General features: G+C 34.7%; 1 protein-coding gene across 1 annotated transcript in view; it reads left to right on the forward strand.

Moving 5' to 3' along the window:
* Positions 1-9,772: 9,772 nt before the first annotated feature.
* The window catches only part of LOC149577076 (beta-galactosidase 5-like), a 31,329-nt gene continuing 19,624 nt past the window's right edge, over positions 9,773-21,477 (forward strand). The window contains exons 1-9 of the mRNA XM_089821961.1: positions 9,773-10,042; positions 10,681-10,776; positions 11,302-11,414; positions 11,522-11,588; positions 11,708-11,800; positions 11,950-12,093; positions 12,549-12,637; positions 12,799-12,904; positions 13,014-13,101. Of these exons, the coding sequence (XP_089678087.1) occupies positions 9,881-10,042; positions 10,681-10,776; positions 11,302-11,414; positions 11,522-11,588; positions 11,708-11,800; positions 11,950-12,093; positions 12,549-12,637; positions 12,799-12,904; positions 13,014-13,101 (958 nt within the window). The 5' untranslated portion in view covers positions 9,773-9,880. The remainder of the gene's footprint in view (positions 10,043-10,680; positions 10,777-11,301; positions 11,415-11,521; positions 11,589-11,707; positions 11,801-11,949; positions 12,094-12,548; positions 12,638-12,798; positions 12,905-13,013; positions 13,102-21,477) is intronic.

Raw genomic sequence — 21,477 nt, forward strand, 5'->3', positions numbered from 1 at the left:
GGTGAAGCAAGGCATGATACCAAGGTTGGCTTATGGAAGTCAACCAATGAGGTGATCGAAGGGCAGCTAGAGAGTCTTAAGTTGTCTAAGACTAAGATGAAGGTTGAGAATAGAAGAACTAAACAAATTCATTAGATAGCTAGTCACTCCGTTAGCAGCCATCTCTGGAGTATTAGTGACTAAAAATCCTACTACTACCAAAGTTCAAGTCCTCATCTCTCAACTCTAAGAAGATAGGCATTATGGCCAGATTGGTAAAGAATGGATTGAGAAGCTCAAATCAGAAGGAGCCACAATTGTGGAGCAAATTGGTAATGTTATCTTAAGATCAAAAACATAAAAAGATAACATTATATCAAATAGAAATACTCTTGCTAGAGAAAGGTTGAAATGAGATGATTGCATCTCCCTCTTAAAGATGATCATCCAAATGAGGGCCAAAGAAGTGGTGGAAGCTAAAATCTTACCAAAGTGAGATGAGCCTCTATTCGAGTGGCTTCAAAGCATGCAGTTTAAAATTGAGATGATCCAGTTTGCAGAGAAAGGGCTCAGAGAAATAGAGGATAAGGTGACGAAGACACAGGACAAAGGATTTGAACTTATGAGGGGATTACATATAGACTCACAAACTAGTGGCCAAGGAAAAGCACTTATTGGAGTCAATGTCATGAAGGAGAACTTTTCCAGATTTTTGGATAGTTTGTCAGATATAAACTTCCATAGTCAAGATAGGATCGCTAAACTATAGGCACTCAATGGATGTATACACGTGGCCAAAGAGGAACTGCCAAATGAATTGAATGTTGTAAAGGAGTTGGCTAGAGAGCATTCTAAATGGGTCTTGAGGTATACCAATATCCACATACCTAGGCATGAAGAGCTCATCCCGATCATAGTTATCGCCAAGGCCTATAGAGCAAAAGCAGAAAAGGGGAAGAAGTCAAAGTGATTCACATTTTGCCTCCTTTTTTTTTAATGTAATTGTTGTAATATGACAAATTGGTACCTTTCCATTTGTCACTTTTGAGGAGATGAACCGATTAAACTTCTATTGTAATGGTCATCTTAAAACTATATATGTCTGAGATTGAAAGATTAATTAAAGGTTGGAAAAATTTTGGTGTGAAGTACTTTTTGTTGCAGAGACAATTGAATGGTATTTTATGTCAATCATTTTCTATTCTAATCGATGTTAGATCAAGTCTTATGTTTCTCTTTTGTTTGAGTCAAAATGAGGAAAGAATAGAGTTTCACCTCCCCTATTTTGAAGCAACAAATGAATGTGATAGGTGTTGTTATTGTTCACTCAAAGAGAAATCCCTTTAGTATTCTTAGGTTGCTAATAATGGTTTAGAGTCAAACTAACTTAGTTCAATATTAGTTATTATTTGGTTAAGCTTTATGAATTCATAAGATGTGTGAACGCATAAACTTGTTTTGATATTTAGAAACTTCTATTTGCTTGAGTTAGATTCTATTTAGGTAAATAGCTTGGTTATACCTCTTATGTTCTCAGGTCAAGAACATACCCCCAAATTATTTTAGGAAGAAAATATAATTCATTGCAAATCTAATTTAGGGAGTTGTACCTAACAATTTAGAGAGAAGCCAATTTATCCACAAGTGGCTTTTCTAACTATTTGTAATCAGATATTGTTCCAAGTGGGGCATTTAAGAGTTATAATTTGAAAGAACAAATCTATTTACCAATAGATTTTTGGTGACTCTATTGGGGAAAAGAACAGTCACTTGACTAAAAATCCTATATCATGAGGGAAAATGGTACTACCTCATGAAAACATTGTTCTAGTGCTCCAACCTAATCTTGGTTTTCAAGATGACCAAGAAGACATAATTTCATCCCTTAACACATTCATTTGGAGACATAGGAGGAACATTGAACATTACAGGAACGCTAGCCAGGTATTGGAGGAAGAAGAAAGAAGAGTTGAAGCCTTAGAAAGAGTTGTTCAAGGTAGAAACATCTGAAGAGAAAAAAGACAATTGAGACAAGAAGCTCAGAGATAAACCTAACCTAGCATCCTAGAATAAATTAGGTTCTTAAGAAGTACCAAGGAACAAGGTGGGCGAGACCCTATCTTTGATAAGCTTATAGAGGCTTGGTTTTCCCATATTAGATGTTCCAAAGTGGAAAGGTGGAAATAAAATCCGAAGTAGGCCTCCTTCCCCTGTTAGGAATCAAGACGCTAGTGCTTCACATTCTACCTGTTAGGTATTGGCCCTACACAGAATTACTACTCCCTCAGTTGTTAATTTCTTGCCATATACTGCTAGGACAATCATGGCTGCTCCATGGGCTGCGAAAATAGGGCCATTAGCTCTATACACTTATCATCCACTCCTAGCTAGTTCAAGGAAGAATTTCCCTAAATTCTCAGGTGATGAGAAAGTTACTACAGATGAACACATTAAAGCTTTCTTTGCAGCCACTCACATCTTAGGGGTTGGACATAAAGATGTCGTCGTAAGGTTGTTCATAGAGACCCTCATGGATAGTGCAATAGACTAGTTCTATCACCTAGATGATGGTTTAATAACTGATTGGGATACATTGAGAATAACCTTCAAGACAAGGTTCAAGGCTGTGGAAGATGAACACGCCCTATTAATACAATTGACTTCAATTAAAAAGCAATCCACTATGAGTATGGGAGATTTTGTTGCCAAGTTCAATAAGATTATTAGCAGAATCTCAATGGCTGATAGACCTATAGCTGGTAATTTGAAGACTTTCTTCATCAATGTGATGCCTCTAGATGTCAATTATGATTTGAGAAGAGCACATCCCATGGATTTAGTAGATGCACAAAAGAAGGAAATTGAACTTGAAGATGATTTGATTTCCACGGGAAAATGGAAGCGAGAACTTCAAATTAAAGGAAGTTCTAGTCATGCTACATCATCTGATGAGATGATTCAAAAATTGTTGAATGAATTAATAGCAGTAAAAAGGAAATTACCTAGGTTCAGTAATTCTTATTAGTGGAATTATCAAAATTTTCTTAGAAAGAACAATGATGGAAAATATCTGCAGCTTGCAGGCTCACAACCTAGATTGCAGATTGAAGCAGCATCGAAGAAAGAAAACATGTGTGTCTTTCACTTGAACATAGATCATGATAGAGAGAGTTGTCCAGAGACTGCTCATATGATGTAATTATTATCTACCAATGAATTGAGCACTACAACTCCTTGTTTAGAGATCGATTTGTATTCAAACGGTGACTCTAGAAATTTATTTTTAGAATATGAATCAGATTTTGAACCAAAAGGTGAATGCTATGCAACCATCGATGGAACTTCATAAAAGTTCTTACTCGAGCCCAAAGAATAAAGAATCAATCCTCTAGTCATGCTCATAAGAACAATTCCAGTCCTTTGGCAAATAATGTACATACTAATCAAGGAGTATACACTTCACAAATGGGTAAGGAAAAAATACCTTTTGATTTCATTCAATTCTGTGAAGAATCAAAGATTCAAATTTCCCCTATAGATTGTTTGAAGTCTCACTCTTCTGAGTTAAAGAGACTGGTAGACCAGTGTAAAGGGAACACATCAGACTTGAATCCTAGCATGACCATTGAAAAAGATGATGAAACCTTGACATCTGATCTATTTAATCAAGGAGATTCTACTATTTTAGCAACATCTCCTAGGCAAAAACCTGACCCATTTTATATTTCACTATATATCAATGGGTGTAAACTAAGCAATAATATAATAGATTTAGGTGCGTCAGATAATGTTATGCCCTACTCTGTGGCCAAGGCCCTAGGTCTCAACCTCACTAAAGTGCATGGGAGATGTTATTTTATGGATGCTAAACAAGTCCCCTTGCTCGAGCAGATTAAAGATGCTCAAGTAGCCTTAGCTTCACATCCAAAAAAAAGCTCTTATTAACCATTCTAATAGTTGACATTCCAGCAAGCTATGGACTACTTTTAAGTAGAAGTTTCTATCAAGACTTAGGAGGAGAAATAAAGATAGATTGGTCTCAAGCAGTGATACCTATCAGAAATAAGAAAGTCAAATTAGAACCCGAAGAAAAGGCAAAGTTTATAGTCTTGAAATCAGATAATTCTAAAGCTCAGATCCTATATCAAGAGTTGGAATTTGGCAACTACATGTTATTCACTAAAGAGGCTCTAGATGAACAAAGAGATGAAAATCAAAGTGAGATAGTTCCTAATGAAAATAAAGATGCAATAGGCATATGGACACATGAATTTGATGGAAGTTGTGCCTCCTCGGGGTCTGGCACAGGAGCAGTATTAATATCCTCAGAAAGAGAACCTGAACCCATGGCTGTCAAATTAGAATTTGGGAATACGAATAACACTATAGAGTACGAGGCCTTATTACTGGGGATAATAATAGAAAAATAAAGAGGGATAAAGATCTTGAAAGCTCAAGGTGGCATAGAGCTCATTGTTAGACAAATAAAAGGACAATATTTTGTGAAAAATCACAAGTTGAAGAATTACAGGAACAGAGTTTCGGATGAGATAGAAGGCCTAGACACCTTCTCTATTGAAGTAGTACCAAGGGAGATGAACACTAAGGCTAATTCCCTTGTAGCCTCTACCTCTCTATTACTTCCACATCCAAACTTCAAAGATAAAAAGTATCAGATTGAAATTGTGTATCGATCCTCTATTCTAGACAACATAGAATCCTGGCAATTCTTCAATGATGATAAGAGTTTGCAGTTGTTCCTTGAAAATTATAAGTCTAGTTTTGAACATGAATCTAGTGGAAGTGATCATGAAAGCTCTGATGTCCATAGGAAACAGAATCAAAATGGAGAAGTTCGATTGAAAGGTAATATTATTCCCCCATGTTTTGTGGCTTTAGAAAAATTGTTTAATACAACTTAAAAATTGGTCCCCCTTTGAGTTTGGTAAATAAAAATAAATATTTATCTTTAAAATTGGTCCCCACTCAGACCTTTACATTTTAATTTGGTGCCATAATTTGGAAACATAAATCAGATATCCATTCCCAAATCAGATACCTGTTCTCAAATCAGATATTTGTTCTCAAATTAGATACTCGTTCTCAAATTAGATATCCAATTAGGCAAGGTATTACATTTTTGGTTTGGTACTTGGATGGGTGGGAAAAAATTCAAAGTACATTTTGAAATGTTTTTAGGCATTTCAAAACTACCTGATTTTCACATCGCCACTTTTTGGCACACCATGATCCTGTACATACCCCTAAATCACATAACGAAACTTAGTATTATTTTATGTGCATTTACTTGAGGATTTGTGGTATCTTGCTTGTATGGTTTTGGAATTTCAATATGATTTTTTATTTTGTGGTGGCATTTAACTAATTGTTTAGCTAGCCGAGTAGGGTGTACACTAGAGGCATCTTGTTGAGATGTATTTTATAATGTTTATCTGATTGGACGTCATGATGTATTTTATGATTCAAATTGAGATTTTTTTATGAGTTTTATTTTTATGAGCATTTATGAGAACTTGGGCTTTGAGAACCAATGCTATTTTTGAGTTTCCTATTAAGGAATCAAGTCCATTCATTATTGGTGTTGTGGTATGAGACACAACTATGATTTGTGTGCTTGGGAGAAGTTGACTAGGTGCATGTCTTGGGGAGTGGCTTTCAATAGGGGTTTGGGGCCCAAAGTGGTCAATACTAGGGTAACCTATTGTAACTTGTGTAACAAGTGATAACATAATCATTAATCTCTTACCTATCCCTTTCCATGAGATACACTAAAAAGATAAGTTAGAGATGTTTTCCTCGCTCATGCATTGAGCTCTTGTATAGACTAAGGTTGGGAATGAGATGATACCTACTGAGAGATATGATTGGTTTTCGTCATCTTCATGAGAGGGTATTCTGGTTCTGTATGTGTCACATTGAGGGTTTGGGTTCTAGAGTGACCAGTCCAAGGTAACTCAATGCTTGAGGGTCTTGAGGGTCTGGGGTCTAACAAGAGACCAGTCCAAGGTGACTCAAGTAGTTTGACCATGTGATGACACTCCCTAGTATGTATCCTAAGTCTCCTCCATATATTTTGTTTATTCACCTTTGGTGGTGTATTTATTGTTGGATATTCTTATTGTTGGTGATTTATTTTTATTGATGATGGTTGTTTACTATTAGGTTATTGTTCCTTGACGTGTGGTTTTTAGACTTGATTTATATTTGGTGTTTGTAAGTTGATTTGGTACATGGTGTTAGTATTGGAATAAGTGTCTTTTGATTTTGGTTATCTTTTCTTCTTGATTAGCTTGTATTACCCTTGTGGTAGATTTGGCTATTAGTATTCCTTGCCTAGGAATATGTTATGATTAATGAGTTGTATGTGGAACGTTCATTATCTTCCATACATAGTAGGAGTGGAAACATGACTAGGCAACCATGCAGTCGGGAGGTAGTGACTTCTTACCATTTGGGTCCCCCCTCAGATTCATAGGTGTTGGATGTTTGATGATGCAATTGTACCTTTATCACTCTTATTCCTATCTTGGAGACTTCTATTTAGTTGATGTATATTTATTATCATGTATCTTGTATGTTGATGTACTTGTATCTATTCTCGCATTCCCTATGACATGTGCAATGGATGTTATTCATTATATTTATTTTATTGTATTAGTTGTATTCACGCATTTGCTTATGAGATAATGTAGCTATTATTTCCTTTTGATCATGACATTATACTTGAGATTTAAATTAATTAATAAAACTTCTTAAATGTGACTCAATGCAAAGGAACCCTTGAGGAATGAAATATGTATTATGATTGATGTGTTTGTGTTTATTGCTTTCACATTGTTGTTTGATGTTTTTCAAACTTTTTTTTAAAATAGTTCAGTAAACATTGTGACATGTTAGGATTATTTCTCTTGGGTTCTCAAGCGAGGCATTACACATTTTAAAGAAATGGAAGATATTTGAATAAATGATGAGAAAAGATATCAAAATGCTTGAATATGGAAGCAAAATTCATCATTTTATTGTAACCCTTTATGCATACTTAATAATCATTTAACAACAAACTAAAACCCTGGCCAACATTTGCAAAGTAATAATCATTTAAAGGAAACGGAAGGCATTGAGATGATCATTGTTTAATTCTATTATTGTACATACAAGGAAGGAAGCATGCTTAATGGACACAATGTAACTTGATGGATACAGAGTGGAACCCAAACAGTTTTCTGGCTAAATCAAAGTGGTTGTAAAGCAGATTTGAAGCAAAATGGCAATAGAGTGAAATGCAGAAGGAAAAAGATCCAAATATGCTATTAATAAAATTCCTTTTTAGGGTTCCATAATGTTCAAACATGCATTTATAACATGACATGTACATAGCCCACGATGACTGTTGGAAATGAAGAGTGTAACTAAGAGGGAAGGGGTGAATAAGTTACCACAAAAATAATTCCTTGTCCTTGGATGTCAATACAAACTTTTCATTGTTATTGCAATACTGTCCAACTCGGTTTACACTAGAATATTATTGTGACTCAGTTAACAAAACAATCTTATGATTATTAATTTTTTTTAACCTTTAGTAACTTAGTTGCAAAAACATAAAGCATTAAGTAAATAACATGGACACAAATGCCACCAAGACTTAACCTGGAAACCCAATTTGGGAAAATCACCTTGCAACTAGTAACAATATTTTTCACTCTTCTAAAGTGAGCCCTGTTAAAGGTTACAATACATACTATTAAGTATGACCTTATTAGAGGATTTGGATCACCTTGTTAGGAGTCGCCTGGTTAGAGGTCTTCAAACACTTCAATCTTGAAATGTTACCTTGTTATAGGATTTACAAAATGATTGTTAAGTCAACTTTGTTAAGAGATTTCTTTATTACTAAAATGGTTAGAAGGTAACAACAATTTGACCTGATTTATAAAGCAACTTCCTTTGCAGATTTAGATATTTGTTCTGGCTTAACCTCTAGATCCTTATTGATCAGAATATTCTTTGTAGCCTATCTTTCACACTTTCTTGCTTTGCCTTCACTCACATATCCATCTTTATTTCATATTCCACTTGTACATTATATCCTCACAACTTGACCTTTATTATATGTCATAAGCTAGGACAAGTTGGATTGAATACCCTTCTAGATAATCAATAAACATCTAGATAGTTGACCTCAAATAATTAAATATTAGATGATTATGTTGTCACTCGGTCAATATTGAGATTGAACACTCGGTTAATACTAAGAGTCCTTTGATGCTCGACCATTCAGTCAATACTACAAGCAAGATATCCTTTTTTAACCAACTACTTGGTTAATACTGAAAGTTCTCTGATGCCTAACCACTCGGTTCATATTATAAGCAGGATATGCTCCATTAACCAACTGCTCGGTTAATACTAAAGGTTGTTCTTCACCCAACTACTCGGTCAATAATGAGATATTCAAGGTTAGTATTGCAACCTTTTCATTGCTCGATTAATACTGACATTTGTGTAACATCAACATGACAACATACAATTGAAGAATTATTTCCAATGGATGACATGGGAAGGGGCCACAAGGGATTGAGTGGTCCCCCTTTCCTAATGCAAACATGAAACATGTGAACAATCCCATATACACTTGAAAATAGTTGCAAATAGGTATTTTAAAATTTCAAATTTGGGTTTTTAAAATTATTTATTGCATAAAAAATGAATCACTATCAAGGGGTTATCAGTGCTTAGTATTGGTCGTCACTTTTTTTCTACTTTTTGACCTATATGCATGTAATGTCATTTATGTAGTGCATCACTGGTGGTGAGAAGCCAAAACTTTAGCTTTAAGCACTCAAATTGTTTACAAAAAAAGAGGAAAATTTTGACATCATGTGGTACCTCAATTTAATGTGCAAGGTTAGCTATAGTCACTAGTAGGTCCTTTCCCCTACACACTATTCTAAGGGTCATTCTCACCTAGTAGGAAGAGAGATGGCGTAGGAGGAGATAGTTGTGGATTGAGATAAATAGTCCACCATCCTTTGGTCCATTAAAAAAACTATAAGTACATATATATAATTATATAATTACAGTATAATGTAAAGAACATTTAGAATTTTGTAAGGATCAAAGTGTATTGGTCAATTAAATTGTAATAAATTTTTTTATTTTTTTATTTTTTTATTTTTTAAATAAAAACTATTTATTTATTATCTTAAAAATGATAAATTTCTCCTCATTTTTATGGAAGCGTCTATGCCGACAGAAATCTCTAAATAAATTAATTTTGACCACTTAAAAATAATTTATAAGTTATTTTATTTACCACACCTTTTTGTTTTATATATATATATATATATATATATATATAAGATTTAGTCCGGTAGTTAGCCACTGACCATTTGTATTGGTTGTAATTAACAAACTCACTTGTTAAGAACGGTCTCTGATGATTTCGAAAAGGAACTAAAAATACACGTAACCGTAAACAATCCCAGCAGCATAAGAATCCTTCCTGGAGCTTGCTGTAACAACCGGCGTTTTCTCTAGTTTTAAATGAAGATACATATGGATTGATGGTTTACATGATCACCGCCAACTCAACACAAACGTGGTTATATGTGTAGGGCCATTTCAGTTGGCGAAAAACATAACACTTTATATTTCCGAATCCTTCGCCAGGCCATCCGAGCATTGTACCGGCAAATGTGTATTTATTTAGCATCTATTGATTGACACCGTTTAATTTTTGGGATTTAAACTTCCTTATTAAAGGCCAGTTTGTTAGCCCAGCACAGCTTCTCAATGGGCTCTTATTTTGATTTTGCAGATTATTTCAGCAGCCAGATATTTGCCTGAATTGTGGTTCAGTTACAGAGGATAGTCAAAACAAATGGAAGGCGCCTGGTGGCAGTTGCTTCTGCTACTGAGCGCCTTTGCACTTCCACATTTTGTGGACTGCAAAGTCACCTACGATCACAAGGCTCTGGTTATCAATGGGCAGCGCAGGATTCTGGTCTCTGGAGAAATTCACTACCCAAGGAGTACTCCTGAGGTAGATTTACCAGTAATACCACCTTTTTATTAATGATTTTTTTTGACTTGGAAAATTGTTTTATTTGTTTATGATGAGCTTCTTCGACTAAGATATGAGAAATGAGGGGCACCCGTTCCATCCAATTCGTCTAGGGCTGGATCTGGACCTCATCCCAGACTTCATAGGTTATGATGTAGAGTCTTACACTCGACAAACTTTGATTCCTCGTAGACATTTAAAAACTTTTCAATTTTACTAAGAGATCAAAGTGCATAAACCCATTATACCACCTATGAACCTATTGACATTATAACACCTATGTTCCCCATTGGCACTATACCACCCCGTTAACATGATACCACCTTTGAACCTATTGACATGATACCACCTTCGAATGCAATTGCTAAGCCAATAGTTAGCACAATGATCATATTTAACAAGAGAAAGGGGAAGAGAATACTTTGCCGTGCAATGGCCACCCTGACAGGGAATTGAAAATGAGAAAGGGTGGAAGATAATTACCATCTATCTATGATTACAAATCAAATGGACTCATAAAAGCTGGGTTGGTGCTTTTTAAAGTTGTGACATTGTTTTAAGTATTGGATCTTTTATTTTGACTTTAATCTTGGTATTGCATGGCATTATTGTTGCAGATGTGGCCAAGGCTGATAAAAAATGCTAGAAAGGGAGGATTGGATGTTATACAGACTTATGTATTCTGGAGTGGGCACGAACCATCCCCAGGCAATGTATGGTCTTTTTTCTCACAATTATTATTTGCACGATACCCAATTTGTCGGGCTTGTTCAGTTTCTGATGGATTGTTTTGGCAAGGATAGTTATCACTTTTATCTTAAGTGTATGGTATGGACAAATATACAAGCTATTTTCTCTTTTGGCATATTCCACAACGGGTTTCTTCCACCTATCTTATCATTCATTACATCCACTTTTTGAATCCCACAATATGCATGACAATTTGGGACATTTGTCTGTGCTACTTCTCTAACATTTATTGGAAAAATAGCTTATGCTAACCTGCACTTACGCTAGGCAAATCTAAGCATCAATTTGATAGCATAATGGACTCATTAAACACCAACAGTGCATCTATAATTCCTGTTTTCTTTATAGTTAATGACTTGCAATAAATTTCCACTAACTGGTCAAAGGTATTATGGCATTTTCTTAATATACTGAAATTTCATTTGTCTCACTTTGAAGATTCATAAAGGATATGTAATGTTAATTCTGCATACATATTGGTTTTGCAGTACAATTTCGAGGGAAGATTTGATCTAGTGAAGTTTGTAAAGCTTGTGAAGCAAGAAGGACTATATGTTAGCCTGCGAATTGGTCCTTATGTTTGTGCCGAATGGAATTTTGGGTAAATTTGCCTGTTAATGATTGGGATTATTTATGAATTCGTCTTGTCTTGAATCCTATCTTTTGTAACTGACATTAGATGTCACTGCTTTTATTATCTATGTGCAGGGGCTTTCCAGTTTGGTTAAAGTTTGTCCCTGGCATCAGTTTTAGGACAGATAATGAGCCTTTCAAGGTTGATATGCATTATAGGTTTACTTATAGTTCATAACTAAATGAAATTTTACATAATTGCAAATACCTTATATCCTTGATGTGTTGCAATTTTCATGTTTGCATTTTTGAGTGTTGTAGAAAGCGATGCAAAACTTTAGCGCGAAAATTGTAGACCTAATGAAAAGTGAAGGGCTCTTTGAACCACAAGGCGGACCTATTATTCTGGCCCAGGTATAAGACACAATCTTCTTCTCTTGCGCCATGTGGCCCTGCATCTGTATCTTTAAACTGGCACAGAATGGTCACATTTTAAAGTTTTTATAAATCTGTTTGGACTTGCTAATTGACTCCAGCAAAATGCTAAATCTTTTTCTTCACAGATAGAGAATGAATATAAGGGCACGCAGACAGTTTATGGCCCCCCTGGAACTGCCTATATGAATTGGGCTGCACAAATGGCTATAGCATTGGATACAGGCGTGCCCTGGATTATGTGCAAACAAGAGGATGCGCCAGATCCTATTGTGAGTTTTATTATTAATGACCACATTTTTTGAAGAATGGAAACTAAATGTGCTGATAAATTTCTAATGCCTGACCAGGAATTAACTTATCCCTTCACAAAATATCTTTTATAATTTACACCAAACCACTTTATGTGATATTTAGATTCTGCATAGCATCTAGGATATTTGAATGTAATATGAAAACTCACAACCCACACTGAGCTAATTGTCAAGTGCATCATCTTTTTGGCCTGAAATTACCTTTGCATGGTGTCCAGATAAATGCAATTTAAACATAAACACTTAGCAATGCATACTTGCAAAGAAGAAAATGTTTTTTGTAACCATGAATATAATTGAAAAGGATGCAGGAAAACATAATAAATTGCAGGTTTTTCAGGGATATGCATGTATTTGGTTTTGTTAGAATTTTCACTCTTTTTGACATTTTTCCTGGGCTATATCCCAAACAGATTAACACTTGCAATGGTTTCTACTGTGACAAATTTGTACCTAACAAACCCTACAAGCCTGCATTCTGGACAGAGGCCTGGAGTGGCTGGTACAGAAATAACTTCTGAATCCTTGATGTTCTTATGTTCTTATGATATTTTGAACTTTGAATGTTACATAAATTGGAATTTCAGATTTTTTGCAACTAAACATGTTGGATGCTATTTAAAATTCACCGTGAATTGAAAAGTTTCCCACTGTTCTCTGAAGGTTTACCGAATATGGGGGTGCTACTGTTCGAAGACCAATTGAAGATCTGGCCTTTGCAGTTGCTAACTTTTTCCAGGAAGGAGGAGCCTTTGTAAATTACTATATGGTAGTATTACCTCCTAGAAAACTGATTTTTATTCTATGTCTATTATTCTTCTTATTCTTGTGTGCAACCTTTGAATATGTAAAAATAAATCAGTTATTTTTCTTTGCAGTACCATGGTGGCACAAATTTTGGCCGAACAGCAGGAGGGCCTTTTATCACAACGAGCTATGACTATGATGCACCTATAGATGAATATGGTATGGGCTATAACCAGTTTTTTAGCTACCAAAATTTTCATCACATTCTGAAATAATCTATATTCTAAGTCAAATTATTAGAATTCTCTTCTTCTATTCTACCATTGGGAAACCATATTGTCAATATTTAGATGACTAAACATAAATGTCAGACATAATTTGATTATAGATCAGTTCACAGGGATAGGAAAGCACTAATAGATGAATCCATCTTTCCACAATTGTGTAGACAGTATGAATGTCTAAGTAACATATATTCCATGCGATAATCACTTAAGAGCATGATTTATGTCATCAGCTAAACAGAATGCCTCAGATGTGGTTGATCACCAGAGCTGGTAGATTTCCTTTAATAAGTCCCCATGGTCCTTGGTTTGGATGCTGACTGCAATGTGAATAAAACAAGTAGATAAGAAAATCTTGTCCACCCTCTTCAAATGGACTCTATTTTTTGTTGTCAAGAATTAGGTTTTAAAGCCTTTATCACAAGGTATTAAGGTAGATACCCATTAAATACATCAAGACTCACTTTACCTTTCCCCACATGTCTGTCTAGTGCACATCCAGCCACTAGCCTCAGTGAATGGATTTGGCCTCATTACATCCACCAACTTCCTACTACCAGTTTGAAGTCCATTTTAATTGTTTGGAACATTTTCTTGAAGTGGTAACAGCTCCTACCCCAGCATGTTGTTGAAGAAATTGCCCTAAGCCTAAAATTTACTCTCCTAGAAGAATTTATGATGATGATATGATGAAAGTTGAGGTAGAAGTCAAGATTCCTAGCTTGATGGAAGCAAAGGTGGGTGACAAGGTTTAAATATTGAATGTACATCATGAAATTGTAAGTGTGTCATGTTACAATGTTGCGATGACAATGATGTGATGAAAGCTAGCAGTGAAGGTTCCTAGCTTGATTGAGGGGAAGGTGGTTGAAAAGGTTCCAACATTGAATGTACATCATAAAAATGGAAATTTGTGGTTGGGGCTTTGCATCAATCTCTGCATTTTTCCTTCAGCCTTCTTATGAACATATAGAGTCTAGATAGCCCTATATAATAGGGTTGCTGATACTATTAGTAAAATGAAGCTAATCGGATAGTACTTAGAAATATTTTTGGTTCAACTGCTCATCAAGCCTGGATTTTGTAATAATGATGTCTGATTTCATATGTCATTTTTGGGTTCCTTGATCCTAAACGATGCAATATATCAAAGAAAAGAAGAAAGACATTTAAAATTGCTAATCAAAATTAATTAGTTTAAGACTTTAGCTCAGTACATTCAATTTTATTAATATATATTTACATTCAAAATTATGAATATTACAAATTTAAGGTGCTGGCCTGTTTGCTATTAACCCATTTTTTGTACTTTTACCTTAGAGTTATTTTATAAAATAATGTGCATACATTTACTAACAAAGTATATTAACTTGCTGATCCATGAAAAAATTATTTTCAATACTGATCTGAGCAGATACAGGCAACATTAACTTCATGTAAGACTGAATTGCAAGAACCTTACTACCTTCTGTTCACAAATCAGGATGTTTTGACATTTAATTTAGATATTACAAATTACAATCAAGTATGCACTTAGCAAATAGAATAAGCACAAGTACCTTAAAAAATGTCTTCTTTCTGCTAAAGGTCTGAAATGTCTTCAAATTCATTAATTAACACTCATAAAAAGATTAATTCAGACCTGTCATGATATTTCAGTTATATCACAATCCACAAACCACCAACCCCAGCCCTAAATACTCAGAAAATGTAACTTAGAAGTCCGCTCCAGCAATTAAATGCAAGAAAACACATAGGTGATCCACAAGAAATTTCTATTCACTTCTTTTACTCTCTAAATTGTTCCAGATTTGTTCTCAACCCTTAAATGCCTCCAAAACATGATTTTTGGAGCTTTCAAACACAGAAAAATACCTCGCAAAGGATTGAGAACCTTTCTCGAGAGCAATGAAATTTGACAAAGAAGTATGCAATCAAAAAACAGTTTCATTCCATGTGAAAATAAGTAATGCAATTTTCATGAGAACCCAAGGGTCATCAAAACCTATTGGAATTCAAAATGAACAATTTGGATAATATTTATTACAATATAAATACCAAAAATTATCAAAGTCATTAAAATGCTATATACAATTTTATGCCAACTCTAAAAATCTGTAACTTGTTTCCAATATTGGGGCTATTAATCTCCTTTGTGGCTTAGGAGGCCTTCTCTTAATGGCATGTCAGAGAATGCAACTAGTTTTGTAACTACTTTGTGGACCCTAAATGCCTTATAAGTCCAAAAGTTTCAATCAGGGTTCGCTAGCACATTTTGGAATCAATCTCTCTTTACTTTGGCCTTATGCTTTTCACTTTTACCTTAGTTTCATTTTGACTCTTGAGCATCCAATAGTGACAAAGGTTCTCTAACTACTTGTTAGACTAGAAAAAGTTCAAAATTTTTCATTAAGTTCCAATAATGCATTTTAAACTTACCTCCTTCCTTGATCTTGCTTTCCTTCAGATCAATGTTCCATTCTTGATGTTGTACTGCGACTCTAGCTCTGATATTAGTATCAAAATATGAAGCAACTTCTAGAACCTTATTTACTGGTTTGGATGTGGGTACAACAACTTGATGTATGGATGCATGGAAATTTTTTGGGGGGAATTTAGATGTGTTGGGCTATGTATGTGTATATATTATATACCAAAAAATTAAATTATATATATTTGTTAAACTAAATCATTTGATAGTATGATACTACGTCATTGATCAATGCCACATGCAAAAGATAATATTAAAAGCCAATTCATAGTTCAAAAATATACAAATAATCCATATCATGTATGTCTAGGCTCACAATTCGAATAGTGAAAATCATTACAATTACAAAATTAATGATAAAAAATGTTATTGTCTATCATATTGCAAGATGTGCATCCTAGACACATCCAAATGGTGAGCATTCGTACCAAATGAACATGGGTAGTGTATGCATCCTGTAACTAAGTCTAGAACTAGTGTTAGAATCCAATGTGACCTCTCAAAATTTGAATCAACTTCTTGAACTAGTGTCAGAATTTGATCGCCGCCCCCTTGAGAGGCAACAATTTCCACTGCATTTGCGCCAAACAACAAATAAGGAAAATGAAGGTGAATCTGTTCTCTTGTAAGCCACTTACCATAGTGAACAAATTGACAAGTTGGAACCACTCAATAAAGATGCATTTTTTGCTTATTAAAGTTGTTCTTTATAGTAGCAATCATGATCTGATCACTTTCTTGTGGAGCAACAACTTTTAGATTCAATTTTGTATTACTAATGTGCTTAGTAACATCTACAACTCTAGTAATGGAGGGGAATAAGGCCTTAGCCAATTCTACTTTGAAGCCTAGATGAATACCCAAAAAATGGGAGCAAGTTGAATCACATGCATTTTCACTTCCATGTTTGATGATCTTATATCGACCACAATGCAAAGGAGAAAGCCTTCTATTAGGCCCATGCAATATCTCCTTTTGAATGTACAACCACACTATATCCTCAATTTGAAAAGGACAAGGAGTCTGATGTTCATTATGCCTCTCCTTATACTTATTATTGGTCTGTTCCAAGATTTTATGAGCTTGTTGTTGTAGGTGATGAACTCTATCAATAATATTGCTTTATCTTTCTCCTTATCCACCCATGGTACAAAATCAGGTTGAATGATAGGGATAGCAACATTCATGGGAGCCAATTATTGGTAACCAAGATAGACTTCAAATGGGTTGTGGCCTATATAAATTTGAATTGCCTTGTGGTAGATATATTGAGCACATGCAAGACTTTCATCCCATCTGTGTTGATGTTTGGAATGATACATTCATAGAATCTAGATGATCATTCTATAAACTCACTCATTAGGCAATGGTGTTCCTAGTATTAAATCAATAGAATGTTAACTTTGTAGTGTAATGGTAGCCTAGTTGGTAATTCAAGTACATAATGTTATTTTATCAAAATTTGATCCATTGAGTTGTGTTGTTTTCTTGTGGTGGTCATTGTGGCATGTGAGTTATGCACAATTGTTTTTTCTTCCTCAAGATGAATCATCAATAATACAAGTGTTCCAGATTGGGAAATCAATCTTCTACATTTCTTTGCACTAATATGCAATGTATAGGACTTACCTTTGGTATTTGGTACTTTTGTTTGCCAAGTTTGATTGCCACACTACATGGCCTAGGTTCATATATACTATGTATCGATAAATGTATGGCTTCCCTAGAAAAACATCACAAACACTTAAGGATCCATGTCACAAATTATCTCATCTTTAAGTGGCTTGATGGAATATGGAAGACAACATTTCTTTTTCAATTGAATATCTCTCTATTTTCTTACCCATCCCACATAGTAGGGTTTTGGGTGTTTTATTTTCAATTTCAATACACTCACGTCTTAGTAGTAATTAAATGGTTTTGATTATCGATATGAACAATAAAGTGCAAAGCAATTTCCTCCAACCCTCTGTGAATGGAATAATCTCTCCTCATCCTCATAGGTTAATATTTTAGAAGTGGCAGCTGTGGCATATGGTTCAGCCTCAATGACAAGTTCACTATCTTTTTGTTTGCAAGAATCTATTGTATTAGGCTCAACATCTTCTCCATGTGTCTCCATCATTATTTTTTTTATAGCTCTGTAATCTCTAGTGTTATGAGAGGAACTTTTATGAACTCCACACTACATACGTTTCATACCTTTTTTGTTGGTGAACTAGAAAATGAATCTTTGGTTGTTTGTTTCTCTATTAGTTTACTACTTTCACCTTTTGACTCATAAAATTATTCATTATTCCTTTCGGCTTGAATATCTCCTCAATTATTGAAGCATAGTTGAAAGAAATAGATAATGCTTCTATATTCAGAAAAACCATCTTGGTTTGAATATACCTATAATTGCACTAATATATATCTCAAAATTTGATGTTTCTCTAAGTCTTTAGTCTCATGTTTTTCCGAGAGTACATGAAATGTGCTGGTATATTCCTGAACTCATTGGTCTTTCTTTAGTTGGAGCATTTGTCTTTCTATATATTTTTGTTGGTAGTTATCCTCAAGAAAGTACCCCCCTTTTATGTGCTCCACGAATTCTCCCCATGCAATTTTTTCATCAAGAGCTATATCAAATTCTTGGCCATCTTGGGATTCCTTGGATGTCAATTGGCTAGCTTAACATGATTCTCATATTCGAGGTGGGCAAAGATAAGTTTTTCTGAATTTGAGAAATGTTTTATAGAACAATAACTTTCTAGCTTGGATAACCAATCATCAACAACATCCACATCAATTTTTGCTTGAAATGTTGGAATAATAAAATTTACTTGCACTTTGAATGGGGTGTGTTTTTCCTCACTTTTTTGTTTAATGCTTCTACCATCAAGGTTTTGAATGGCTCTTCCAATCCATCAATTTGTTGTCTTTCCATTTGTGACCATGTGTTTCTCAAAGGTATGTAAGCCGAAACCTTTGGTAAGTTGACTGCATGTGATGGGACATGTAGCAGTGAACATTCTTTGATACCAATAACCTGAATTATAGGTTTAGAGTGCAATTCGTAGTGTATAAGCTATGGTACTGAAAACCTATTTAAAAAACAAAAGCACATTGACAAAGAAGTATACAATCCAAAAAGTAGTATTCGTTCCATTTGAAAAATCAATTTATACAATTTTCATGAGATCTCAAGGGTCATCAAAACCCATTGAAATTCAAAATGAATAGTTTGGATTATATTTATTACTTTTGACAACCAAATATTATCAAAATTCTCAAAATACTATATACAATTTTTAAGTGAACTGTGAAAAGCCACAACTTTTCTCCATCATTGGGGCTTTAATCTTCCTTTGTGGCTTGAGAAACCTTCTCTTTATGTCATATCAGAGAATGCAACTGAATTTGGAGCCTTTCAGAAGACTCAAAATACTCTATAGGAAGTTCAAAAGTTCTAGTCAGGTTCCACTAACACTTTCCTAAATCAATCCTTCTTTACTTTGGGCCTGCACTTTTCACTTTTACCTTTATTCCATTTTGAGTGCTAGGTTTCTACAAAGGTTCTTGAACTACTTGCTGAACCCAAAACATCTCAAAAAATGTTCCAAATTTCTCATTGAGTTCTAAAAATGCACTTTAAGCTTACCTCCTTCATACTTGGTCTTGCTTTCTTTTAGATCAATGTTCTATTCTTGATGTCAGACTCCACCTCAAGTTCTAGAACTAGTACCATAATTCTAAGTGACTTCTAGAGCTAGCATTAGAATCCAAAGCTGCTTCTAGAACTAGTATTGAAATCCAAAGTGAATTCTAGAACTAGTATTGGAATCTAATTGTTTATCCATAAGAAAACCTTTGAGACAATACCCAAAATAATTTCTTAATTTTGGAGGAATGAGAAAAAATGTGAATACCATGGTAGCTTGAATGGTGTTGTCATCACTATAAATGTTATCAAGAACTCTTGAAACTTGAACAACAATTAGCAAAATTGAACTAGAAAAATGCAGTGAAATTCCCAAAGATATCTCCCACAAGTACCAGCCTAAGTAAATTTTTCATCATAACCCCTTTTTAAGTGTTCTTCAAGATGGTTTTTATGTTGGACTTACAAGTCCCATTGGTATGAAGTTTGCAAATTGGTTTTTCCATTGATTGACAATTGGTCAAGGAAGATGAAGATGTTACAAGGTAGCACTACCACCAATAGAAGAATGAACCGGTACACATGCAAATGGTAACATAGTTTGAGCCACCACTGACAGAAAAGCATGAAGGTCAGTTGATCACATATCATTTGTGAGGTGAGTCACCATGGATGTGATAAGACACAAGGCCAATCAGAGTTGACATGATAGGAGTAAAGGTCAAAGTGGCAGAAGCAAGAAAGGAAAAAGGCTACACATTCTTTTTAGCCACTTAGTATTGTCCTTAGCCTTTCATTCTCTGAAGGCTAAGAAGAGAAACAAGGGAGAAATCAATTAATTATTTGTAAGGTTATCAATTATTGAATATTAAGATAACCTTATATTTAATTAGTGTTATAAAGCAACAAAATAAAATGTCTCTAGAATCATCCACCTCCTCATGTCTCTAGAAGCTTCTTGAAGGATCCATCACCTCATGTTCCTAGAAGCTTCACCCTATCTTTCTAGAAGCTTCTTGAAGGACCCGCCTCCTCATGTCTCTAGAAGATTCTTGAAAGATCCACCTCCTCATGTTCCTAGAAGCTTCTTGAAGGATCTACCTCCTCTTGGAGAAAAAGTATAAATAGGGGGACAATTAAGATTTTGACCATTTAGTTCTTGACAATTGGTTTGATATGTTTGTTTGTAGAGCCAAGGGTTTGTACAAAGTTACATCATTGGTCATTGGGAATGATAACTCCTACTGATAAGCATAATTGAGGTGGTGAAAGATCCTTTGAAGGGTTCCAACTGTTTGGGTGAGAGATAGTCAAACTTTCACAGTGGTATAATTATGGCAGATTTAATGGAGGTCAACTTGGTATGAGAGAGCTTCTAAAGAACATTCCTTTGTAAGCCAAAATTCTTGACCATCACTCAAAAATTGTCATCAGACATTTGCATTTTCATTCTAATATAATGTTTAGATGTTTTTGAAGAATTTTGCAAGCATAGTTATTGTTACCAATTGAAGTTAAGCATATTAGAAGCAATCTGCAAGATATCCCTTTGTGTAAAGTTTTTAATAAGTTCCAAAATCATAAAATTGGAATCAAAGTTAGTAAGGGATATTACACATAGGATCACAGATGGACTAACAAGGCTACTAGTCTAGACGCTAGGAGTAGGGGTCACGGGTTTTTTGTGAACAACTTAGACATGAATTTCAAATTTGAATTCGAGTGGGATTTTGTTTTGGGTAAATGCACCTAGACATTGCAGAGTGCATAAAGGCACTCAAACTTCATTACTGAAGTGAGAATCAGAGTGTTGATGCAACCAAGAGATTATTGGCATTTTTGTTCAAAGTACAAGTGAGTGAAGAATACAGTTGTAGAGGATAGTGTAACAGCAAATAGGTAATTCTGAACAATGTGACAGATGTGAAACTGAAGGGCTCACGGGATAAGAGAAGAAAGGAAGAGGATCAATGCATCTCCAAGGATACACAATGGAGATCTACAAGGCAAGATAGTGCTATCATTAGATCACTTTCATTTAGATTTCTCTCACCATTGCATCGATTTGTAGCTCTCAATAGGGAAAACTTCAATAGTAAACTTTTGTAAATCCTCAAACAAGGAATCTCTCAGAAAGAGATTTGTAAATCCTCTAACTAGGTAGCTTTTACAGGATA

This window comes from Cupressus sempervirens, chromosome 1 (genome assembly GCF_028749045.1).
Source record: "Cupressus sempervirens isolate cs-2001-9-10 chromosome 1, ASM2874904v1, whole genome shotgun sequence".
Lineage (NCBI taxonomy): Eukaryota > Viridiplantae > Streptophyta > Pinopsida > Cupressales > Cupressaceae > Cupressus > Cupressus sempervirens.